Genomic DNA, 27,238 nt, shown 5'->3' on the forward strand with positions numbered 1-27,238 from the left:
AGACATATGCAATACATGTATACATGCAATGATAATAATAGATATGTACAATACATGTATAAATGCAATGATAATAATAGACATATGCAATACATGTGTATCTGCAATGATAATAATAGACATATGCAATACATGTGTATATGCAATGATAATAATAGACATATGCAATACATGTGTATATGCAATGATAATAATAGACATATGCAATTCGTGGGTAAATGCAATCAGGCCTGGGGTAATGGTAATTTGTAATTGTAATGCATTGTAATATTACATTTTTTTGATGTAATGCAAAGTAATTTGTAATGCACATTTTCTTCATTACAATTACATGTAATGTAATGAATACTTTAGTTAAAAATCAATGTAATGCCTCCATTACTGTACATTACTTTTCATTACAAATTGGTAAAATACATAAAATTGAAGAATATAGTAAAATAAAAATAAAATATTAACAAAAACAAAAGAAAATATTGAATAACATTATTGTCACAGTTAATTACTGTATTAAATCATTATAGATAGTTTGCCCTTAAAAAATCTTCTAAAAATAATTATTAAACAAAACTATATAGATGAATGGACAAAATATGAATATGTCAATCAACATTTTTACACCAAACTGTGGTTGTTATTTTACCTAATTAATATCAAAATGTTTTTATTGCAATCAAACTTATGCTTGTCCTCACAGAGCCCTTAGGCATTTAACAAGATAATCATCTAATTGCACATTTATTATATCCCTTTGAAATCCCTTTATGATGTCTTAATGTTTAAGTGATCAATGTTAGAAACAAAATTATATGATAATTTATTTATTTTTCAAGTATTTGAAGCAAGGGTCCGAAAACGGTCATATTTGCCAGTCATGTCCTAAACTGAAAGCTATATGTCCTAAACGAGTTATTGGGATTTAGGACAAATTTTATTTTTTAACAGAAATAATTTCGGTCATTTCATTGACTCAATGCTTGAAATCGGATTTCTGAATCGCCATTTTGCACTTGTGATCACTTGTTTTTGTTAATAATCCCTTTCCTGTAATAAAACTGCCACTCCAGTATAGTTTGATAATCCTGAGGGCCCTCCTAATAACTATATCAAAGCATTTTGAGTCATTAAAATCATTTCAATTTTAAACTGTTACCTTCCCTAAACTGTTCTTGAAGGTTTTAGAAAAATGGTAAGAAATTTACTTAGTAAATGCGATGAAACAGCAATTCAAGTTTGTTGATGCTATGAGTATGAATCTAGTTTGACATCGACAATTTGAAAAGAGGCACCAACTTTTCAATCATCTCAAAATGACCGAAATTGTGTGAAAAAATTTCCGGATCCTTGATTTGAAGTCTATGTCACTAACACTGTATATATATGTACATATACCCCAGTAAAATTTATCAATTTCTTATAAAAATCTGTTTTTTAAATGTTTTTATATTGAAAAAAGTAATGTGTAATGTAATGCATTACACAGGCAAAGTAATTGTAATGTAATGCATTACATGTGAGAAAAATTGTAATTGTAACTGTAATGGAAGAATCACAAAGTAATTGTAATGTAATGCATTACATTGCAATGTAATGGCCCCAGGCCTGAATGCAATGATAATAATAGACATATGCAATACATGTGTAAATGCAAGCAAAGACATACAGAGCAAGCAATATTTATATTAGTATGCAAGCATTATTGAGTGAGACAAGAAATGCACATAGCAAATTAATAAGCACTGATAATATAAGCATATAGCATAGGAAAACTAGGTAATGGAAAGTGTACTGCAGACGTCTATTCTATTTGTTGATATGTAGCAGAGATATTTTTGATTGGTAAAACTCTCAGTTTGTTCCTCTGCCCACCCTTTAAAGTTGACATACTATTTCTTTTGTCGTATTAAAATTCTTGCAGGTGGAATCTGTTGGTAAAAGCAGATAGACTTTTGTATTCGACTTTTCTATCATCAGCTCAGTAGTCAGTGCTTCATTACTGACATCATGGACATGATTTATAACAAGACTTTCTCAATTTAAATTGTCCAGTTATGAATTTATAAGTATGAAGAAACTAAGGTTTCAACTTCCTCAGGCAAAGTTATCTTTGCTGGATTTGGCTATTTTTTATACGACCACAAAACAATTTTTGTGGTCGTATATTGGTATGACGTTGGCGCCGTCGTCGTCGTCGTCGTCCAAAGACACATTAGTTTTCGCACTCTAACTTTAGTTTAAGTGAATGAATCTCTATGAAATTTTACCATAAGGTTCAATACCACAAAAGGAAGGTGGGATTGATTTTGGGGGTTATGGTACCCACAGTTAAGGAATTAGGGGCCAAAAATAAGCAATTTTTCTAGTTTCATGACAATAACTTGTGTGTAAGTGTATGGATCTTTATGAAATTGTACTGCAAGGTTCCATATCACAAAGGGAAAGCTGGGTTTGAGTTTGGGGGTAATTGCCCGAAACGTTTAGGAATTTGGGGCCAAAAAGGGGCCAAAAAACAAGCATTTTTCTAGTCTCCAGACAATAACTTGTGTTCAAGTGTATGGATCTCTCTGAAATTGTACTGCAAGGTACCTTACCACAAAGGGAAAGCTGGGATTGAGTTTGGGGTGATGAATCATAAGGGTGTTCAAAAAATGGGGGGGGGGGGGGGGTTTCCTTCTTTTTTCTTTAAAATTTCCATTTTAAATTGGTTATTTCTGATTTATATATAAAAGCAAATAATAATGATATGGTTTGAATAGGTAAATTAAAAATTTTTAAGTTCTTAGACCACTTTCATTCTGTGTGAGAAACCTATGCTGTGTCAAATATTTAATTACAATCCAAATTCAGTGCTGTATCAAGCTTGAATGTTGTGTCCATACTTGTCCCAACTGTTCAGGGTTTGACCTCTGCGGTCGTATCAATCTGCGCCCCAGCGGAGCATTTTATTAGGTACTTTTTTGTCATATAGTTCTTCAACTGCTTAGGTTCTTATATATACTTGGATTTCATAATATGTGGCTTTGAGCATTTATGATGAAAGTAAATCCAGAAAAGCACTTCGAACGCATGAAATTTTCAAAGTGTTGTTTTTGGTATTTTCTGCAAAAAATAATTAAAGTTTAAAATTTGTGTCTACATCGATGAGCTACCCTCCAAGGATTGGGTGATAAAGCAAAATCAGCAAAAGCTGTGTATATTTGGTAAACATTTATTTGTTAGTTGCTTATCTTTGTTAGCCCTTTCTATTAACATCATTTAGTAGGATGTTTTATTTTTGTTTATTTTTCTAGGTTGATAATGTTGAAAACCATCTTAACCATTTTCAACGCAAAGTGACGATCAAACTAGAATTCATTCAACAATGGGAGAGGAAACATTTTGGAAATCCCTTTGTGGTCACCGTGACAACATGACAGCCTGGCGTCATGGAGATTTTGGTCATTGTTTTGAACATGTTGTGATAGTCCTTCCAATCCATGTGATACTGATATTAGTGACAACATTCCATATTGCTCGGACAAGGAGGGTATTATTTTACGATTCTGTCTCATTACCAAATCATGTCAGATTGCGACTATTTATAACGGTATGTCTCACGATCCTGCCAATTGTGCAAGTGACTGTCAGTTACTTTGTAAATCACGTAAAGCTAAGTGCTGTTGACATATTAGATTTGTGTGTTCTGACATTATGTTGGTGTTTACAATCAGTGTATATTTACCGATTGAAGTACATGTTTTGGGAATCATATAGAGGACATGTTGTAAATATCGTTATTTATTTAATGTTATTTGTATCAGTATGCTTTGAGTTGTATTCAGCAATTTTAAATACATTACAAAAAAGACATTTAATTGAATCTTATTGTATGTTTGTAACATTTGGAGGTCATATCTTGTACATACTAACCTTGACATGTAGAGGTCAAAGAGAATTAGAAACTGGATTATTACATGGCACCATAAATGTTTCACCATCAGAAACTATGAATTTCGCTCAGACTTATCATTCATATGGTTCCATACCAATTCAAGAAAGGGAGATAACTCAAGCAGAGAGAGGGGCCTCATGTTTTTCTAGACTTACATTTTATTGGGTTAGAAAATTAATGTTGAAAGGTTCTAAGCAACAAATAAGGTCAGCAGATGATATATTTTTACTGCCAGGAAGGTTAAATACTGTAAAAGTGAACGCTTTATTTGATATTTGTCTTAAATCAAAGGAGACCGTTAATTCATCAAGCAGTTCATCAGATGTACCACAAGTCCAAATTCACTTGCCAAAACAGAACAGAACATTAATGAGAGCTTTGCATCAAGCATTTGGTGTTGAGTATTACTCATTAGGGATTCTTAAGTTATTGGCTGACGGGGCAGGATTTGCTGGCCCTATTCTTCTAAATTTTCTGGTAACATTCATCGAGGAGAAAAAAGACCCTAAATATTATGGATATATTTATGCTTCTTGCTTATTAATAGCAACACTTATTGGATCATTTTTATCAACACAATTTGATTATAATGTTAAGGTTGTAGCTTTTAAAATCAGGACAGCCATAATAACCACCATTTATCGAAAGTCTCTGACGGTTAGCAGTGTATCGGCATCAGACTTCAGTTCTGGAGAAATCGTTAACTTCATGAGCACAGATACTGATCGGATAATCAATTTCTGTCCAAGTTTTCATGCTGTATGGAGCTTACCATTCCAGATTGGTGTATCATTGTTTCTATTATATCAACAAGTGGGATTGGCTTTTCTAGCCGGACTTGGATTTGCCTTAATTCTTATTCCTATAAATAGATGGATAGCTAACAAGATTGGAGAGCTTAGTACAGATATGATGGCACAAAAAGACAACAGGGTCAAGGTAAGTTAAGTACTGGGTACTGTCCATCTTGAGGCCAGAAAACAGGGTCAAGGTAAGTTAAGAACTAGGTACTGTTCATTCTTAGGCCAGAAAACAGGGTCAAGGTAAGTTAAGTATGGGATACTGTCCATCTTGAAGGTAGAAATGTAATATGTGTGCTTCCCCTACCATGCTATACCTTGCTGCAAAGTGTGAGCTCAACAGTTTCTGGTTGAAGATATTTTGGCAATTATCGAGATGAACAACAGCAGTTAATCCAATTCTTTAAATTTAGTGATTAATTCCAATTATTCTACAAGATTATTGTATTATGTGCAAGAAGAAGAACAGTATTAATACCCAATGAATAAAAGTGAATTTAAGATATTCAGAATTTTTGTTATGTTTTTATTATTGAAAAAAATGCAATGGGATAGTTGTTGCGAAAACAAAAACTTGCATTTAAAGTTTTGATTGCGCTATTTGCATACTGCATTTCCTGAAATCGCAATAATTAATATCACATTTTTGTCCACGGTGTTTAACAATCACAATGCAAAAATATCTGAATTTATTGTAAACAGTTGTGTTAACCTGGGAACAGTATATCTAATATACGTCAATATTATTAATATATGTCAATATATATGTTCCTGTGTAAACTTATACCATAACATAATCTTTTTGATATTTTACAGATGATGAATGAAATACTTTATGGTATAAAAGTTGTGAAATTTTATGCATGGGAGGACCATTTCAAAACAAAGATAGAAGAACTAAGACATGCAGAATTAAAAAGTTTGAAAGGAAGAAAATATTTAGATGCTCTTTGTGTTTATTTCTGGGCCACTACACCAGTGCTGATATCAATCATAACATTTACTACATATTCCCTACTTGGACACGAACTAACAGCTGCAAAGGTAGGGCAATAACACGTAGTGATGATATCACTCTTTACTTGGACATGAACTAACTGCAGCAAAGGTAGGGCAATAACACCTAGTGATGATATCAATCATAACATTTACTACGTACTCTCTACTTGGACATGAACTAACAGCTGCAAAGGTAGGGCAATAAGACTTAGTGATGATATCACTGTCTACTTGGACATGAATTAACAGCAGCCAATGTAGGGCAATATTACCTAGTGATGATATCACTCTCGACTTTTGGACATGAACTAACAGCAGCAAAGGTAGGGCAATGACACCCATTAGTCTGAGCTCTGACATACACTAGTCTATTTTTCTCACTTATGGAAGTCAGTATATTTGGTTTTTGGAATTTTCTCCAATCTTATTTTTTTATAAATAGATAACTGCTACAAGTCAGATGAGATTTCAAGCCATTTTTTCCACTTGACAAAAATACCTCAACTTTTACTTCTACAAGTAAAAAAATGACCATTAATCTTTTTAGGCCATTTACCTACATTTAAAAGTTGGGCACCTTCATTACAATGTTAAAAATGCCTTCCACAAACACATTTTTATCAATTCAAAATATGAATGAGAGCCTAAATAAGACGGGTCATTGGAAATTACCTTTTTCTATCCAAATTTATATTTATGATAAGGTATAGAACCACTAATTCAGGCCCGGTCGGAAAGAACATACAAGAAAGTAGTACATATTGTAAACAAAATAGTTCCTACGCATAGCTGTATCTTTGTCAATAGTTGGAATATTTGGGTAGTTTTAGTATCAAATGAAAGCTTGGGGACTTGGGATCACTGTAGAACCCTTATTGAAAGTTTTATTTGAATAATAAAGAAGTATATGAAATTTTAATAGGAGGGCTCATTTGGCCTGTTGTTCAGATCAGAAGTTCCTGTTTTTGTACTATCAAACTTCCGGGAACCAGTACGCTCTAATATGCAATTAAAGGTATGTTGATTTTTTCAGCACAAGTCAGGATAAGGTACAGTTTTGACATGAAATAACTGCCACTTTATTTGAACTTAAGACAAAGTAGCCATTAATGCTTGAATTTGCAGAATTTAACATAGAAAGCAATGGGGCTATGAATTAGTGGTTTTATACCTATTACTGACAGGCATGTGAAATTCTATTTTTGTAAATCATACCCTTTACAGTGAAAATTGGTCACATTTGTTGTCAGAAATCATGTTACATTATTTTTTTTATGTAACAATTATGTTAGTGTCAAGTTACAACCCTCAAATTGCTAAAATAAGGTATTTTAGCCTTTTTTGGTCATTTAGCATGCACACAGTTAAGATTTTACCCGAAATTTTAATTTTTTGATTATCTAACACTGAAACCAATGACTTGTATATCATGACAAGTTTACAGTATAAATATTGTTTTTGGTCAAATTATCTAGTGAGTGTTCATGTTTTATTGTGTTTCTTAGTGAATTACTTATTTCAAGGAAAATTGGTGTATACTTATGTAGGAAATCCAAAATCTCACTTGAAATGCATTTTATAACCATTTTAGCAAGTTGTCTAGCTTGGAGATACATAAATTGCTCTTGTTGATCCATGTTTATACTTAAAAGTATGGTTTTTTACCAAATCACTCTCCTTTTCCAACATGTAGAAAAAAGGGGGGACAAAATTATCAATTATATTTTATGTTTGGACCACTGTATTTATATTGAAGGAAGAATCTCTGATAAAAATAAACATATAGGTAAGAACACTGTTATTTGAGTAGATATTAACAAATCAGAGCTGGGAAAAATTGAAAAAGTGTTATATCTGTCACTATTAGTATCCATAAGTAGTTTTCTTTGTTTAACGCATATGCTACTACCAGTCCAATTTGAGCTTGAATTCAGTGATATAGTGTTTTGACAAAAGCTTGATGTGTTTTTCTATGCTAGAAATAGATCATAGAAGGACATTAAGTCAAGCAGAAGTCAATATAACAAGTTTGGTGCTGTTATAGGTATAGAACCACTAATTCAGGCCCGGTCGGAAAGAACATACAAGAAAGTAGTACATATTGGAAACAAAATAGTTCCTACGCATAGCTGTATCTTTGTCAATAGTTGGAATATTTGGGTAGTTTTAGTATCAAATGAAAGCTTGGGGACTTGGGATCACTGTAGAACCCTTATTGAAAGTTTTATTTGAATAATAAAGAAGTATATGAAATTTTAATAGGAGGGCTCATTTGGCCTGTTGTTCAGATCAGAAGTTCCTGTTTTTGTACTATCAAACTTCCGGGAACCAGTACGCTCTAATATGCAATTAAAGGTATGTTAATTTTTTCAGCACAGGTCAGGATAAGGTACAGTTTTGACATGAAATAACTGCCACTTTATTTGAACTTAAGACAAAGTAGCCATTAATGCTTGAATTTGCAGAATTTAACATAGAAAGCAATGGGGCTATGAATTAGTGGTTTTATACCATAAATTGAAAATTTGAAACCTGTAAAAGGAATAATATCCACGATTATGGCAGAGGTAGGGTATTAATACACAGTAAGGTTGTAAGTCATGCCATAGTTAAGAGTTTGCTGTTATCCTTTTTATGTACTTCATGACTGCATATTTGTACCATAATTTACAATCTCAAATCTATCTTTTACATGCTTTTTTCAAGTTTTCAAGTTAATCTATGAATCATACAGAATATTTGTCACAATTTATCACAAATATGCCTTTCCCTTGGTAATGCCATTTATTTCAAACACACACTACAGGGACATCGATTGCAGCACATACAAGGTGATTCAGTTAACATTTTGATAATTGTTATAAGCTCATTAGTAAAATATTTACTATTTTATTGTAAAAAATTGAATGACTTGATCTGACCACTGTTTACGCTTTTGATATTTAGCTTAATTTTGTCTCTGAATGACCATGAATATGTCTCCAAATAACCTTCTGATGGCAAACGACAACTACATTTTAACTATGACATCAAATTTTTAAAACTATGATGCAAAATTTTGCTGGAACTTTTATGATTTTAAGTAATTGTGAACAAATTTGCATACAAATGTAAATACATCTATACTTTCTATAAATCTGTTACAAGGGAAGTAACTTTATTTTTTATTGTTTTTACAAGTTTTCACCAGTTTGTCTTTGTTTCTCATGCTGATTAGTCCTTGAATGCCTTTTCCTGGGTAATAAATCTGTTACAAGGGAAGTAACTCTATTTTTTATTGTTTTTACAGGTTTTCAACCAGTTTGTCTTTGTTTCTCATGCTGATTAGTCCATTGAATGCCTTTCCCTGGGTAATAAATCTGTTACAAGGGAAGTAACTTGATTTTTTATTGTTTTTACAGGTTTTTACCAGTTTGTCTTTGTTTCTCATGCTGATTAGTCCATTGAATGCCTTTCCCTGGGTAATAAATGGTCTGGTAGAATCCTGGGTATCACTGAAGAGAGTTCAGGCTTTTGTTTCTGTAAAAGATCTCGACTTGGACAGCTACTATAGTAACGATACAAGTAAGTGTTTCTATACATAGTTAAAAATGATAAATATAAAAATAAGGAGATGTGGTATGATTGCAATTGAGACAACTATGTACCAAAGTTCAAATGAAGTAGATGTAAGCAATTATAGGCAACCATATGGCCTTCAACAATGAGAAAAAACCATACTGCATATTCGGCTATAAAAGGTCCCGTCATGAAAAATATGAAACGACCTAATTTATAACAAAACAATTTACAAAAAACAAATATGACAGACATGAACCAACGACAACCACTGAACTACAGGCTCCTGAGTTCGGACAGGCACCACTGGACGTTATGCAACCAACAATCAATCAATCAATGGGACAGGCACATATAGAATGGGACAGGGTTAAACATGTTTGAAGGAGCCAACCCTCCCCTAACCTGGGACATTGGTTTAAAGGCACAACACAAGAAAAAACTATGCAAAACAATAAAAGAAAAAAGGAAATATTAGAAACAACAACAAATGATAACCACTCAAGTACAGGATCCTGACTTGGGGCAGGCACATATAGAATGTGGCGGGTTAAACTAGTTTCCTGGTTCCTTTTTAGGTCATTTCATTTGAACTTTTATTTATTTGGATTTAAGTGTGATAGAAAACAGTTTGTAGAGGTGCAAACAGTTCTCTAGGAGCAAAAGGCAAAATATGCTTTGGTATTTATATTAATAAATTTTAAAATTGGACTATTCATCAGTCAAAATATTCATTTAACAGCATCATAGACTTATTAATTAGAGGACTTCTTTCTTTTAAAATGAATAAACCATAGAATTGTTTACCACAAATAAAAATAACATGATAACCATGCTTTTATGAAGAAATGTTTGTCTTTGCCTTTTTTTTCTCTTAGATATATACAATCCAGAGGAAGTGGTCAAGGTCAGGGATGGAGTTTTTTCATGGACTGAATCATCCAATGAAAACCCTGGAACACTGATGCTGAGGAATCTTAACTTCATTATTGAAGAGGTAATTATATTTGTTTTTTATGCCCCGCCTTATGTTTTTCGGTCTGTCTGTTCGTTCGTACGTTCGTCCTTCCGTTCGTCTGTCCGTCTGTCCAGCTTCAGGTTTAAGTTTTTAGTCAAGGTAGTTTTTGATGAAGTTGAAGTGTAATCAACTTAAAACTTAGTACACATGTTCATTATTGAAGAGGTAATTATATTTTTTTTTATGCCCCACCTATGGGCATTATGTGTTTCGGTCTGTGCGTTTGTTCGTCCGTTCGTTCGTCCGTCTGTCCCGCTTCAGGTTAAAGTTTTTGGTCAAGGTAGTTTTTGATGAAGTTGAAGTCCAATCAACTTGAAACTTAGTACACATGTTCCCTATGATATGATCTTTCTAATTGTAATACCAAATTAGAGTTTTGACCCCAATTTCACGGTCCACTGAACATAGAAAATGATAGTGTGAATGGGGCATCCGTGTACTATGGACACATTCTTGTTTTTAGATAGTACTCCTGTTGTTTTGTTAATTTTATACAGAGATAATTTTATGTCATTTAAGTCATGAATCAGTTAATTAAAAAATAATTCATGGCAGCCTTAGATTTGTATTCATTTGACCATGGGTTGGGCATTTATATTTGATTATTTGATCCCGAGCGACAGCCATGAATTATTTTGATTCTAATAGGACAAATATGGTAATTTTGTCAACCTAGAGAGCCTTATACACAAGATACTGTTTTGGCTGTTCCGTTTTACCCCCATATATTCCATGATTCAATTAGAAATTTAAAAAAACTAACATTTTTCACCTAAAAGTGTTCTTTTTATCTAATTTTATTACATTCTGAAGCATACAAGAAGCCTGAAAATGCCCGGTGTTTACATTTGAGGTTGAAAGCATACATTTGACACCGGGAGCATACTTATGAAATAATAACTGAAATGTACGGACTTGTTTATTTTGCATTAGAATAGAGATAACCGTATTGTATTTGAAGCTTTGCCTACGTAAAACGTTGGTTTTACTGTAGCAGATTGAATTTACCAGATAATAAAAAAAGGTGGGCGTAACACAGAACTGCCAATTTTGTGTATCAATGCGTTTGCGCTAAAGGTAGATATACTTTGATTATACTGGTTGATAGGTATATAGGTCATCGTATTAGAATTGTAATAATGGAAAGAGACAAGGTTTAAAGGTTGTCTGTTGAGTTAAGTTCCATTTTAACGTAAAATGTAGGTGATTATGCATTGATAAATTTCATAATAAGTACATGTAGAGATGTGAAGGTCCATGTTTTGTAATGAGAATCACCAAAAGTAAGTTTGACTAAAGAAAATAAGATTAAGAAAACACTTTCTTCTTTATTTTCAGGAACAGTTTGTAGGAATTGTGGGTAAAGTAGGTTCTGGTAAAAGTTCAATATTTAGTGCAATCCTGGCAGAAATGTCACATGTCAGTGGATATATACATGTAGAAAATTTAGATAGTATTGCCTTGGTGACACAGGAACCATGGATACAACATGCTACTATTAGGGATAACATATTATTTGGCCAGGAGTTTGATCACCAAAAGTATGAAGCTGTTATTGATGCTGTAGCCTTACATGATGACCTTAAGGTTAGTCCAGTCTTTGTGGTCTCTTAACATGATCACTTTGAGTACAGGTCAGGAGGTTTTAAGTCAAAAACAAGAACATTAAAATTGGTATTTGTCTGATGGGGTGAACTATAACCTTATGAACTAGCTTATTAAAAATCTAGCTTAGCATATGGACTATTTCAAAGCAGAATTAAAATCATGTTAACAAGTTCTATATTAGAGTAAAACTTGAAAAGTACTTTGCCGACAGGAAGTTGGATAAACCTATGGCTTTTAGTACTTACCATGCTTACAGTGCTTGATTTTTTTAATGTCTCTTGATTCAAATAGCTTAATCAATAGCTTTCTGATTGGTCAATATTTTTAATTCCACCAATAAAAATTTGAAAACATGTTAGTAATGAACACTTTCTTGATCTCACGAATGGTATGTCCCTGGGGGGGAAAAAAAGGACTACAAAAAAAAAAAATGTTTTTTTTTTATCTAGAGAAACCATTTTGAACCAATGAAAAATGAACCTTCGGTCTGCTATTTTTCCATCAGATATAGTAATGTTACCCTGTATCTGCTTCCAGTAAGGGTAACAATTCTACCCGTTTACTTAAAATGGAACAGCTTACCAGTGATACATGTAGATAAAATATAACTGCCCTCTTTTAGATGGCTAATAGTAGGCAGTTATAAATCTACAAAGTCAAAGGAAGCACTGCTTCTCACTGAAAAGGTACAGGATAATATATACCCTGGTATATGTTTTTTTACAGATATTACCAGCTTCAGATAGGACAGAAGTAGGGGAGAATGGAGTAACTTTAAGTGGTGGACAGAAAGCTAGACTGTCATTGGCCAGAGCTTTGTATCAGGTAAGAGCAAAAAGAAAGAAAAACTTTCATTGGCTTAGACTTAATATCAGGTGAGGACAGAAACAAACTGTTTTACTAAGGCTAAGGATTAAGTGAGGACAAACAGCAAGGGGTCATTGGCCTTGGCTTTGTATCAGATAAGGACAAAACACAAGTGCTCATTGGGTAGGTCTTATTGACAAGTGAGGAAAATATAGCATTTAGTAACTCTGATTTTTATTAGCTAAGGACAGAAAGCAAAGGCTTTGTGGCTAGAGCCTAATTTGTTTAGCAGGAGGGGGGGGGGGGGGGGGTAGTAAGCAGAAGAAAATCTTTATTGTTAGTTCAAAGTAATTCTGTTTAATTTAACCAAAAGACTTAAATTGAAAGTTTGAAATAAGATTTTATCATCAATATGCCTTTTTGTTTTATGAAAAATTATGATTTTCTTTTAAATGTCATGATGATGGATGGCATTTTATGTCCAGCAGTAAAGTATATGCATATTCAGAACATGAATATTAACCCTGCTTTGTACTAGACAGACACCATGTGCTGGATTTATCGTGCTAGTTCTCAAGGTAACATCTACAGGAAGACATGTCACCTTACACAGCCCCATTATTATGACTCCCAGGCGACCTTTCTTTGCGCCTTCTCCTAAATGCTGTGTGCTTAGTGAAGATGGCAGCAAATAATAATTTTAAAATCTTTGGTTTGACCCAGTAGGGGTTCGAATCCACCACCTTCTGCCAACATGCTACCACAAGACCACCAAGGCAGTCTAAATGTCATGAAAAGAGCTTAAGATAGTTTTGGAAGCGTTAAATTTGACTTCGGAATATTTTTTTATGGGTTGCTGTCTTATTGTCCTACATCCTTCATCTCTTTTTATTTGCAAATATGCATTCAATTTTATTCTACCCCCTTAGTGATCTTGTGTTAGTGTCCTGGAGTGTGGATGGTGGTGAATTAGAACTCTGGACTGGTTAAAATAAAGACCAGAAAATTGGTATTTGATGCTTCTCTGCTAAGCATGCAGCATTTAGGAGTAAGAACAAAGACTGGTTGACTCATACTTAGAATAATATGTTCTGGTAGGGCGACATGTCTCAATGCAGACTGCAAACTAGCTCCAGCTCAGCATGTCAGTCTAGTACAAAGGAGACTTCATATTCATATCTCATTATCATATTCTATTCCTGAATATGCATTAAATTTGCCACTGGTCATTAAACAGCCATCCATCCATCAATTTTATTCTTAAAACTGCTAAGTCCATTAAATATAGTAGCTGTTTAAAAAATGTCTCACATTATTTTAATGAAGTATGTATTAACTAAGAAGCAACTGCATTCAAGAAGCAAACCTTTTACTTTACTTAGCCTCACGGCAGGGACAGAAACATTTATACCCACTTATTTTATAGGACAAATCTGTTTACTTACTGGATGACCCACTAGCTGCGGTTGATGCACATGTTGCTAAGCATTTGTATACAAAATGCATTATGGGATTGCTAAAGAATAAGACCAGAATACTTTGCACCCATCATACCAAATACCTAAGCAATGCAGATGTTGTCATGGAGATCAGGGATGGTACTGTAGTCCAAATTGGTAAGCTATGGAAAGAAGACTTTTTTTGAGAATTATACTTTTATCTTGAAATACCTAGAGTTGTCTGGATTGTTGATTTTTGAGTATATCTTTTTTTAGAAGATAATTTGTATAAAGGTATAATAGAAATTTGTTAAAGACTGTAGAATATTTTTTCGGCAAACATGATTGTGGAAAAGAATGCACTCAACAGATAATTCTGGAATAACCACTATTATGTATGCAATAGACCAATAATTTTGAACATAAAATCTATAAAACTTTTAAGAGGATCATACTCGAAATGGTCCTTAACCAGAGCCAACAATGATGAAGAACAACTTTGCATAAAGAAGTTGCTACCTTTGCTTAAATATCATTAGATAATTCATAAATTGAAAATGATATCATAAAATGACAATGGAGCTAATGTTTGAGAAATATTTAAAAAAAAAAATAATAAAAAATATTGACACTGCTATACAAAAAAAATGTACTTCTGATCGTTTACAGGAACTCCATCTGAGGTTCTTGGTACTGTTGAGCTTCAGGATGAAGAGGAATCCACCAAGACAGGGAATCAGGATGTAGAAGAAACTGAGGTAGAGGATTCTGGTTTGGTTCAGGAAGAAGAACAAGAACAGGGCGTGGTCAGATTACTGGTATACAAATCCTACTGGTTTGCTGTTGGTACCTGCCTAGCTCCTCTGGTATTGATAGCATTGTTTCTTATGCAAGGTATGCTGATGAAATCATCAATAAAAACTGTTTTGCATTTATAAGATTTCACTTTTTTTAGGCAAGAATGGTTTTACTCTTAGCCTGTCCCAGGTCACCCATTTTCTACTTAGTCCAGTATTATTCTTCATAAGCATTTCTATTTTATTTTATCGCTTCCAGAATACAATATAACTTAACAGTAGTTGGGATTTTATTATGACCCTTGTCCTGATATTTAGAAAAATTTGAAATTTTGTCTGCATCCAGCAATCAATTTTGCTCTTTGGTGTCAAACATATATTCTTGCCTTTATTATACCCAGGCTCCAAAAGATATATATATATCCCATTTTTCTAAGCATCTACAAGTCATAGACATGCTATTTATACAATAGAAGTCTTCTTTTCATAGTTTATAAATTTGGAAACTGTTGAGACCTATCTTCATCTGGTTTATATATGGACATATTCAGAAATACCATGTGACAAGATTTTAATTCCTAAAAAAATTGCCAAAAACCAAAATTTAAAATTTTATGCACATATAGAAATATTTAGCACATATTTTTCAGGAACCAAAAAAGTAATAGCTACTTTATATATGGCACGAATCTTCATCTGTTTATGCCATAACATGGGACATGTTTTCAGATCCTTCAATGTTTTATTTCCTGTTTCCTGTCATGCATATACATTGTACTGATATCAATTGCTTAACATCCAGTGAACTGATATATGAAATTTTCGTAGTATTTGGTTGAACAGTATTGGACAGAGTTTAACTAGTAAGCAAAAGCTAACAGTACATCTTATTATTAATATTTTAAAAGCCCTGTGATGTGAAAAATTATGGGGACTCATTATCCTGTGATAGAAGACAAATAGCCATAAAATGTTTCACCAGAAGTTTGTGTAGGTCTCTATTTAAGGATTATTATATTGCCACAGTATTAACATTTCCCTTTTATTTCAGCATCCAGAAATATAAATGATTGGTGGTTGTCCTACTGGGTTACACATTCCCATAGTCAAGATAATCCTGTAGATGAAGTATACCGTGGATTTGGGTAGGTATTGTAAATGTTTGATTCATGGTTAATCAGTAGTTAGTGGGCAATGTCATATTTACATCATATTTTGATTTGTCTTAAAGTTTTCATAGAAGTAAATGGAAGTTCTTAAAACAGATGCATATTTGTAAAGAAAGCACAAACATGAGTGAAAATGCTATAAAAAAATCTTTAAAAACTAGTTTCTCAAACAGAAAAAAACTAGTGCAAAGGAAATTTATACCCCCTGCCTGCTTCCTGAAACGGATGTTTTATAGTGATGGATGAGTCCCTTCATTTGTCCCCCTTTTGTTAATACTGGTTTGAAGAATTTTTTAAATTATGTACTTAAAATATCTTATATTTCAATCTGACTGTTTGGCTGGGGATTATGGTTTCTGTGATGCATTTGTCTAAGTTATTAACATTTAATACGCCATTATGATTGGAAAGGAGGATAATTTATCATATTTCTTTCCTATCATATATTGCTGTCTGACTGTTGATTTACCATGATTACAGTCTAAGAACTTACATTTCAGATCTTTGCATGGCAGTTGGAAGAATTTGACACAAGCAGAAGATAACTTGCGTTTCTACCTGACTGTATATGGATGTCTGGCTGCTGGTAATTCTTTATTTACATTGATGAGGGCATTCTTGTTTGCCTATGGTGGGATTTGTGCAGCTAGAATCATGCATATAAAAATACTCGATTCAATTTTGAAGGTAATTATTTTAGCTTGACATTATAGAGTTATTTTTCGAAGAAAAAAAATAATGGCAAACTTTTTCATTTGTTATTTATAGTATGACTGTTGAAAAATTTTTGAATGAAACAATAGTACTTCAGTTTAATTTAGATTGCAATACTTTTTTTTACAGTGAGATTTTTGTGCAAGTTCGGACAATATTCATAAGATTTCTTTGCCAGATATGATTTGTAATTTGTTAATTTTACAACACATCTGTTTACTTCAATGCACGGATGTAACTTGATCAGTATCTAGCAAAGAAAATCTGCTCAAACAGATGGTTGCTTTAATGTTGAAGGCCTCATCGTGACTTTAAGATGAACAACAGCAATAGAAGCATTGCTCCTTTGCTATTGTTTTTTTTCATTTGAGCTTAGAGATTCATAACAATATCTTTTCTTTTTCTTTGTTACTAATGAATATCTTTAACTAGCAAGTGTACTCTTATATATTTATTGTAGGCTCCTATTTCTTTCTTCCAAACAACACCAATTGGACGAATTATCAACAGATTTTCATCTGATTTATACTGCATTGACGATTCTTTGCCATTCATACTGAACATTTTCCTGGCAAATATCTATGGAATTGTGGGTACGATAGCTGTCCAGTGTTATGGGTTACCATGGTTTGCTATTCTACTGGTTCCTTTGGGACTTATCTATCTGAAACTTCAGGTATGTAAAGAGGAGTACTACTGTGGGTTCACTTTTTTTCGTTGGGTACCAGTTTTCGTGGGTTTGTTGGGTGCAGGTGAACCATGATGTTAAATATTCAATGATTTACCAATTTTTTATAAGGTTGTACGCAGACTTTAGCAGAAACACAAAATAAAATATCCACAAAAATGCAAGTTTTCCTCAATCCCTGAAAATTGGTACCAACAAACATGAATGAATCTACAGTAAATCAATTGTACAGTTATGTCTTAAAAGAATAGATAAAAGTGAAAACCCAATGGGCGACAACAACAAATGAAACAAATGAAATCAAAAACCATCCTTTTTTCGGGGGAATTATGGTATAATCTTTATATTTATTTAAATGCTGGATACTTATGCCAATTAAACTAATTGCATTTGATTTTCATTCACCTGTACAAAAAAATAATGACTAGGTGGGAGGATTTAATTTTAAGAAGAATCCCACAAATCATGTCATATTAGTCATGTTAATTCTGCAATATTCTATGTAAACATTTTTATCTATATAGGGGTTTTATATATTTTGTTATGTATTAAATGTATGGATATATAAGTTTCAAGACTTGAACATGATAAATTACTGGGGAAGAAACAAAACGGTTGGATCTATTATTGATGACAGTGTGGGAATGAATATCTACCTTGATATTCATTTTAAATAAACCTGTGAAATATTTTGCAAGAGCTCGAACTAAATTGGCTGAACTGAAGGATAAACTAATGAATTATAAAGACTGAAGTTTCATGCATATTTTCAGGGCTGAAGAGAATTGCCAAATTGAATGTAATTCATAAAATATAAAAATGTAGTAACTTAATTATAACTTGGTTGATGATAATGAATTTTTCCTATCAAGTGTAATTTAAAACTTTTCTCTTTTATTCAGCAATATTACAGACATACATCAAGAGAGCTGAAGAGAATTGCCAGTGTCACTTTGTCACCGATATATGCTCACTTCTCAGAAACTATCACTGGATTAGTGACAATCAGAGCTTTTAGAGCCACAGAAAGGTAAAATATTCCATTATTAAGATTTCAATTTAGACAATTATGAATATTCATCTTTCCAAAGAGAGTATGCAAATAAAATTCAACAGCATAAACTTAATTTCTGAATACATGGAATAGCTGTCTGAGTTCTGATAATAAACAGATATATCACCATAAAGGTCAAAGGGAGATAATTCTAATCAAACATTTTTTTTTTTTATCTGGTAAGAAGAACAACTTTTTACATCTACACCAATTTCAAAATTTTAGGAATTATATAAAAAATGTTCTTTCATTCATTAGCCAATCATCTTTCTGTAGCAAGTTGCAGTGAAAAAATTATGACTAGCATACACACAACATTAACAGTCTTGAAAAATAGAATGAATAATTGATAAGGAAAAAAGGCTTTAATATTTTGTAAGGACTGACAGGTATTACATATGGATACTTAATTGTCCATAGTGGAGAAATATTCAGACACAATTGAAGGATATGTTTCTTCAATAAATATAAGATCGACTTCTATCCCCATTTTCTTGTAAATGAATTGACATGAAAATGTACGATAAATTTTGTACCTAATGCCTTAATTTTTAATTTACACTCTTATTAAATAATCCTATGGTCTAACAATTACATTATTTATGTTACAGATTTAGAAAAGAGAATTTAATTCGACTAGACATTAACCAGAGAGCCCAGTTTGCTGGTCAAGCTGCTTCTAGTTGGTTAAACTTTCATTTACAAATGGTTGGAGTTGTAATGGTTGGAGGGATAGCATTCATTGCTGTAATACAACACAACCTAGATTCTGTCTCACCAGGTACTGTTTATTATGGGGCTTGAGGGGACGCAGAAAAAGAGGGGTTGGTCTGTTCAATAGGAGGGATACTAGTATTTTTATTACATTAAATACAGCTAAATACAATTATTTCCTTGTACTCTTTAACTTAATACTAATTAAAAAATTTCAAAAATTAATATTGATATAGTTATGTCAAGGATTTGTTTAGTTAACAAATCCTTGGTTATGCCATGAAAAATACTTAAAAATTGTACAGAATGTCCTAAAATGGTGATTTTACCCTTATTCTTTCATTTAGTAGTTGGTATGTAAACAATTGCTTATACATGTATTTGACATTTCCTGTGGGTCATATTTGTAAAAATAGAAAAACAAAGACTATGGGGTATCCATTCATGGCACAAAATCAGTACATGCACACAGCAAGAAACAAACAAAAAGCAAAGGAACAGTGCTTTTATTGCTGTTCTTCATCTCAAAGTCACAGTGAGGCCTGAAACACTGAGCAAAAAAAAAACCTCTCACCTCACTGCAAGTTTAAGACGGCCCTTAGTACTGGCTTGAGCAGAATTTTTTGCAAAAGTAATTTGGATAGACTTTGTAAGATGTAACACCACCAAATCGGGCCCGGTCAAAAAAGAACATACTTTAATTTGGAACAAGCACATTTCAAATGTTATACATGTATATCACAGTGTACAGGCAATACATTGTGCCGTCTGTTGAGAGAAAAAAAGATGTTGAAGTTGGCAAAGTTTGAGTCAGAACAGTTTCATTGTATTTAATTCTACACTTACAAAAAGTATATATTTATTACTCATTACTGTCATTAAGAAGCATAATAATCTCCCATGTAGGTTTGCTCTTATCAAATATAATAGCAAGATTTTTGTCAAAAGTGAGATAAACTACAACATGCACTATCCTCCAGTTTCTGATTTTATATAAAGATGATTTAATTGGTTGCAATTGAAAATAACTTTCAATTCACTGGAAATAAAATACTTTAACAGCAGTTTGTACACTTTCCCTTTGATCTTACTGCCTCAAATTTTTTTAGTCCCAGACAGGACATGATACTGTAAAAGGCAATGACGTCACGTACAATGCAATAACCTAATGTTTTTCATGTCCATCTGTGTTAACTTATCAATGAACTTGAAACGCATGCAACAACGTTTATACAACGGAAGAAGTATTGCAATGTTTTGTATGCTTTAAAGATTTATTTAACTACTTTTTGTAATTGCATATTCTACCACAAGATTGATTGATCGAATTTTGGTGTTTTAACTCCACTTTAAGTGCCACATTTGGGCTATTTCGTGGTGGCCAGTTTTTATTGGTGGAGGAAGCCGGAGTGCGCGGAGAAAACCACCGACCTTCGATAGGAAAACTGACAATCCTAGTCAATTAAGATTGGAGTCGAGTGCACCCGCACGAGCGGGGTTCGAACTCACAACCTCAGTGTTGACTGGCTAGTGATTACAGTAGTAAAACTACTTAGACCACTTGGCCACAGAGGCCCCTTCTATCACAAGAAGCATATTGTTAAGACAAATTGCCTAAAAAAAGAACAAAAAGCATTTTATTTTTTTATTCCGACTTCATCAGTTTAAAAATTGTGATAAAATTGGTATCAAAATAAAAAATGCAATTATTCTATATTTATTTCTTTTTTAGGACTTGTAGGTCTGGCTATATCTTACTCCTTATCTGTAACCAATCTGTTGTGTGGAGGTGTGAACTTTTTCACAGAGACAGAAAAACAGATGGTCAGCATAGAAAGAACACAGCATTATATAGACAACATTCCTGCAGAACAAATTGAGGGGTCTTTAATTGTAAGTCAACCTTTGGAAATATACTAGATATTTCAATAATATATGAGGGTCTGGATGGGGTATACAGAATAGAGAATAAAGGGCAAAAAGTGCAGAATAACTGAGGAAAATAATTACAGAATAGAGAAAAATGGACCCCCACACAGACCCTCATATATACTGTAGAAAGGATAACAAGAAATACCAAAAATATTGGACAGAACAACAGATCACACCAACCACCAACAACAGACTTCTCTGAAAAAAATAGATGTAAAAGGAAAAAAAATTACAAACATTACATGGTCAATAAGTTGGAATAATAACCCAAAATGTTTTACGCTTAAAATGAAAGACAAAAATTCCAATAAAAGCAAATTTGAAACTCCTGTCCAGTGAGACAAATTAACTTTATTGATATAAATGAATTCACTATGAAGGGGAAAGGCAAGAAATTTTAAGATAAAAAGTTTCATATTGATACAGAAATAGCTGTGAGTTTTAAATCATGTCCAGGGAAGGGGACTTTTGAATTCTATGAGTTGGAGGTCCATCTTTGTAAACAAAGGGTCACAAACATCTGATGAAGTGATCATGGAAAAATACATTTTTTATGCCCCTACTGTCACCAAAGGGGGCATTAAGTGCTACCCTTGTTCGTCCGTACGTCTGTCCGTCTGTCCATACTTCCGTCTGTCCCTACTTCCATCTGTCCCTACGTATGTCCCAAAATTGGTTTCTGTTCTCTAACTTTAGTTTGCCTCAACCAAATGTTATGAAACTTATACACAAATAATTACCACAATACACAGATCAAGTTCCAATTTGGGTGGCGTCATTTTTATCGTTCTCGAGTTATGCCCCTTTATAACGTTATATGCAAATGAGGGCATCGTCTGTGTCCCATGGACACATTCTCCATTTGTTTTTCATTTGACATAGAGTTTTATAGTAAAGAGTCAACAATTTGGAAGAATAAGAAGGTTTTTTTTTAAATTTTCAATTTAATTGTAAGGTTTCTCATCTAAATTTGTCTGTAGCTGATCTTTTATTTTTTGCTCTTGTGCTGTTCCACTTAAATAAGATAGGCTGACTGGTTTTGATTTTGAATTTAAGATATCTTTCATCAACTTAAGACAAATTGAGATTCTGTTGTGCAGTTTTAAGCAGTAGATGGAAAAAAAAAACAATTAAATTTTTTGAATTTGAAGTCCTGTAAAAAGGTCTTCTTATTTCCAGCATGTCTAGTTGGCAAAGGTCTAAAACATGCAAAAATTATTCCAACCATAAGACCTGTATCTATGTGCATCAAGTCTTGTTTTTTTATCCATACAGTATATATAATATAATATAACAGTAATTTACATGTACACATGTATATTATTTTTCCACAAACAACTGTTATTGCAAATACAATATATAAGTACTATACAAATACTTGGTTATTGTAATATCGTAAGATCTCGTAAGGGTATGAGCAAAATGACAAAAAAGAGTGGGTCCATGCATCAAGCGCTTGTGAAGAAAAGCAGATATTCCGTGTATATGGAAGTAAAGTAAGTTTGTTGTAATATGTTACTTGTATGTTCGTACATAATTGTGTTATTCAGAACATTAGAATGTAAAAAATATAAACCCTTTCTCTACAAGAATCTCAAAATAGATACTGGAGGATAATTTTACTTAGCACATTCAAACTTTGAATTTCGTAAACTTATTTCCAAATTTAGAATATGTGATCATAATCTGTAGATATCAGTTACTTCTTTGAAATTATTTCTCGAATTCGAAATAATGACAATTTATGAGTTTCACTTACAAAAAAAGCTACAATAATATCAAATTTTCATCAGTTAAAAAGGTACAAAGGAGTTTTTTTGCTCCGTGTTGAAACCTGACTGTGATTTTGAGATGAAGAACAGCAATAAAAGCGCTATTCCTTTGCTTTTTGTGTTTTTTGCTGTGCATGTACTGATTTTTTATCACGGATTGATATCCTATATCCTGTCTTTTATATTAAAGTAGTATTCCTGAGATAACCTATTGGTATAGATACCGGTATTGGTTCCAGTTTCTCTGCTTAATTGCAATAAGAGTTATGGTTTGGCTCTGTGGGATCATGCTTTTCAAAAGTTTTATTCACACAAACGTTCCAGACAAGGTTTAGAAAGACAAAAAATATGTTTTGTCACATGCTTTATTAGGTGTAATGACAAGCAAAATTTGAATTTATGGCTAGAGATCTCTTTAATTTCTTTTTTTATAGCAAATTTTAGAAATCTTGATATTTCAATTTTTTTCAAACTTTTTACCTATTCACTTACATTTATGAAATGAATTCCATAGATATAGATAATATGTTAATTACATATGGTGGGTGAACCAAGGCTTTATTGACTCTTAGGAAAAATGAACACTGGACAAAAGAACTTGTTACCAATATGACTATATATAAGACAAGGGGTATACATTAATGAGACATCAACCATATGACAAAAATAACTGAAAGACATCTAGAGGTCAAAATACAGATCTCAATAATAGACAGGTGTCAATACTAAACATGTATGTCAAGGACTCCAGCTTTAAATCATCTAAAGTTAAAAAAAGGTTGTGATTAAATTAACAGAAACTATCAAAGAACAGCAAATGAAGAAGAATTTTATGCAAAGTCAACCAATAGATAGATTTGGCTATTATTTTTATGTCCCTTTTTGTCATATCGCTCTTCACTTGTTTCAGTACTTTTACATCCTTAGTTTTCAAATATTTGGTTTTGAGTGTTCCTGATGAAGGTAACTCTACAAAAGTGTTTAGGATGCATAAAATATTCAACATGTTATTTTTGTTTTTAATGAGAACTGTTTAAGTAAATGACAATATTTTTGATATATTCTAGGTATCACCAGTGTGGCCAACAGCCGGAATAATCTGCTTCAAAAATGTGTTCATGAGGTACCGTGAAGGATTACAAGATGCTTTGCATGATGTTACATTCCAGACACATCCAGGGGAGAAGATCGGCATTGTGGGAAGGACTGGATCTGGAAAATCCAGTCTATTTTTAGTATTGTTTAGAATTGTAGAAATACAAAGAGGAAGTATTACTCTGGATAATACAAATCTAAAAAACATAGATCTCAAAGATATTAGGTACGAATAATAAACATCAGACCTTTGAATTTATCATGAAAACAGACTTTCTGTGTTGAATAATTTTGTGATCTGACCTTGAAGTAATGATCGGTTTGTTGATGTCCTTTATCTGTTTCGTAGAATCTCTTTAAAGTTTGATTTAAATTCTCTTGCATATTTATAAATATTTTGCTTTTAATGTTTAGGTTTGGGCTTTCCTCTTGAAGGTAAATCCAGAAAAGCACTAGAGATGCACAATATTAGTCCCCTACCGACGTAGTCGATGGAGACTTTAGGTTTGCACTCTGTCCGTCTGTTTATCCATCCGTCAGACCGGCAAATCAGTTTTCCACTTTTTTTCTTTGTGCTTGAAGATATTGATTTGATATTTGGCATATGGTTTTTAATATCATGACAAGTTACAGATCAAGTTCGAATTTTGTTCCGGTCTGATGATTTTGTGCAGAGTTATGGTCCTTGGACTCTGAAAATTCACTAAAATAATCAGTTTTCCTCATTTTGTTTTGTCATGCTTGAAGATATTGATTTGATAATTGGTATACAGTTTTATGATGACAAGTGACAGACCAAATTCAAATTTTGTTCCAGTCTGATTATTTTGTGCAGAGTTATGGTCCTCGGACTCTGCAAATTCACTTAAATAATCAGTTTTCCACACTTTTTTTGCATCATGCTTGAAGATATTGACTTGATATTTGTTATATAGTTTACACCATGACAAGTTAAAGATCAATTTTGTTCCAGTACAATTAATTTTTAACTGGTAGGGGACTATATATTGCCATGCAATACTCTCAGAATGCTTGTTTATTAAGTGTTATTTTAAAATTCATTCAGTGGTTTAATTAGAAGTTGTTGAGGATTCCTGTAGCAACCTTTATTAGTCTATGTTTCACCATGTTTACAGTGTGAAAACATAATTATTTTGTTAAAAAAGAAAACAAAATAGGAATTGTGTGATGGAGTAAAGTGCTGAAGGATTTCCAATAATTTCATGAAAAGTTTCACTGACAGTTTTACCATTGACCCAACTCGTTAATAGATTTTAAAAACATGGGCATGTTTACAAGCTTCTAATTACAAGAACTTTTGGTGTTTTTCTTCCATAGTTTAAAATTATAAAATTAATCTACAATACCAACAGAATGTTATTATATCTGCATGTTTCTGGTGTATGTATGTGTTTAAAAATTTGCGCTTAATGCTAGTACCATTTGACGCATGGTGTGTTTCCTGGAAAACAGCCTGTGACCTAAATGTAAGACTTGGTGGTTGTCTTTAAATTCTTGAATTTTTACTGCTCTGCAAAAGAGGGGGACATGAAAAAATGTCTTCCCCTGAGCCAGGAGTTAGAGTAAAATGCCACCCTCGTATTAACGAATCAAAGTATGATTATAAAGAAAAACATACTTGCAATTTTCTTTGATAATCCAAATTTGAATAATGTTGTGCTTGCCTAAAATTATTCTGGAATTGAACAACACCTTAAAGTCCTTTTATTACAAATAATGAATTGAATACATCAGACAATATAGTGAAAAATGTGCGTCTAACATGACCTCATTTCAGATATGTCACCTCTTAATGATAAGCCATTGAAAATAATACTGAAAATGAAGAAGAAACTGCTATCTTTATATACAAAATACATTATAAAGTAAAAAAAAATCATTTATTTTTCAGGTCAAGATTAGCCATTATTCCACAAGATCCATTTTTGTTCAGTGGAACTGTGAGGGAAAATCTTGATCCAACATCATCTCATATAGATTCAGATCTGAATAACGTTTTAGAAAGATGTCATCTGAAGGCACCTGTAGATAGACTCGGTGGTCTGGAGGCTGATGTAGGAGAACGTGGCAGAAATTTCTCTGTAGGACAAAGGCAACTTGTCTGTTTAGCAAGGGCATTATTAACTCGGGCAAAGGTAAGAATTAAAAAAAATTCTTGGATGATATTTCTGTGTAGGACAAACATCCCTTGCCTGTTTAACTAAGGTATTGTTAACCCAAGCAGTGATAGATGTTTATATTCAGTCAGATATGACAGTTCTTTGTAGGGCAAAGGCAGTTTGCCTTTTTGTTACGGTATTGTTAACTTAATCTTGGGTAAGTATTTATTCTGTATAATGGCAAGGTTTCTCTGTAGGGGAGATGCCTGTAGTGTTCTGCTTTTTTTTTGGAAATAGAAGAGATGATACAAGTTGAGCAGGTATTGCTGTCCCTCTGAAGCACATGTTGGTATCAGATTTTGTTGTCTAGCTAGCCTGCAACAAAATTTGCAGACAGTAGGACATAAGCTAATCTTGTGGTGGCATAAACTATTTGTTATCTATAAATTTAGAAGGTAAAATATCTGGATGCTTCATGTGATCCCTTGAAAAACTCGTTTTTTGTCATGTGAATTTTTCACTTATTATGAGTAATATGATAATTTTATTTGGTCCATTTGTCAGTAGCCTTAAGCAATAAGTCAACTGTACTTGATGTATTCAAGGATTGTAAGGTGTACAAATCCTACTGGCAGATATCATCTGAAATTAACCTCAATTTCTTTGTTCATTTGTCAAGTTCATGTTAAGATTCCCTAGTTTGGTTCTTTTATTAGATACTGTTAGTAAAAGTCCAATTATATTTGTTGTATGTAGGGATGTCAACTCGGCGATGATTTACTAATCGAGTAATCGTTGGATTTACCGAGCAATACTCGAGAATTCGCTCGGAAAACATCTTCAAAATGGAAAAACAAAATAATACCTATTTTACGTATAGTGGGACGTTGTCTTATGGACATAAAATCCTCAACATTATTACACAGGATTAGATAAAAGTCCCAGGAATTTATATCATAATTAATAGCTCATGTACTACATAATTATACTAATTATGTAAATTGGCAAAGTCTAATTAATTAT

At 32.7% G+C, this 27,238-nt stretch overlaps 1 protein-coding gene across 4 annotated transcripts in view; it reads left to right on the plus strand.

Annotated features, from left to right (window-relative positions):
* The window catches only part of LOC127739042 (ATP-binding cassette sub-family C member 10-like), a 38,562-nt gene that overhangs the window by 5,122 nt on the left and 6,202 nt on the right, over positions 1-27,238 (plus strand). The window contains exons 3-18 of one of the 4 annotated variants that reach the window (XM_052250600.1): positions 3,291-4,870; positions 5,548-5,775; positions 9,132-9,294; positions 10,167-10,285; positions 11,645-11,893; positions 12,641-12,739; positions 14,148-14,337; positions 14,830-15,054; positions 16,009-16,102; positions 16,627-16,813; positions 17,301-17,516; positions 18,431-18,558; positions 19,194-19,363; positions 21,029-21,189; positions 24,068-24,321; positions 26,008-26,251. In XM_052250600.1, the coding sequence (XP_052106560.1) occupies positions 3,362-4,870; positions 5,548-5,775; positions 9,132-9,294; positions 10,167-10,285; positions 11,645-11,893; positions 12,641-12,739; positions 14,148-14,337; positions 14,830-15,054; positions 16,009-16,102; positions 16,627-16,813; positions 17,301-17,516; positions 18,431-18,558; positions 19,194-19,363; positions 21,029-21,189; positions 24,068-24,321; positions 26,008-26,251 (4,236 nt within the window). In that variant the 5' untranslated portion in view covers positions 3,291-3,361. Of the gene's footprint in view, positions 1-3,290; positions 4,871-4,916; positions 4,923-4,968; positions 4,975-5,547; positions 5,776-5,870; positions 5,924-9,131; positions 9,295-10,166; positions 10,286-11,644; positions 11,894-12,640; positions 12,740-14,147; positions 14,338-14,829; positions 15,055-16,008; positions 16,103-16,626; positions 16,814-17,300; positions 17,517-18,430; positions 18,559-19,193; positions 19,364-21,028; positions 21,190-24,067; positions 24,322-26,007; positions 26,252-27,238 lie in introns of those variants that run through there. The other 3 variants (XM_052250601.1, XM_052250602.1, XM_052250603.1) reach the window with 3 other exon arrangements.

This window comes from Mytilus californianus, unplaced genomic scaffold (assembly GCF_021869535.1).
Source record: "Mytilus californianus isolate M0D057914Y unplaced genomic scaffold, xbMytCali1.0.p SCAF_4, whole genome shotgun sequence".
NCBI classification, from domain to species: domain Eukaryota; kingdom Metazoa; phylum Mollusca; class Bivalvia; order Mytilida; family Mytilidae; genus Mytilus; species Mytilus californianus.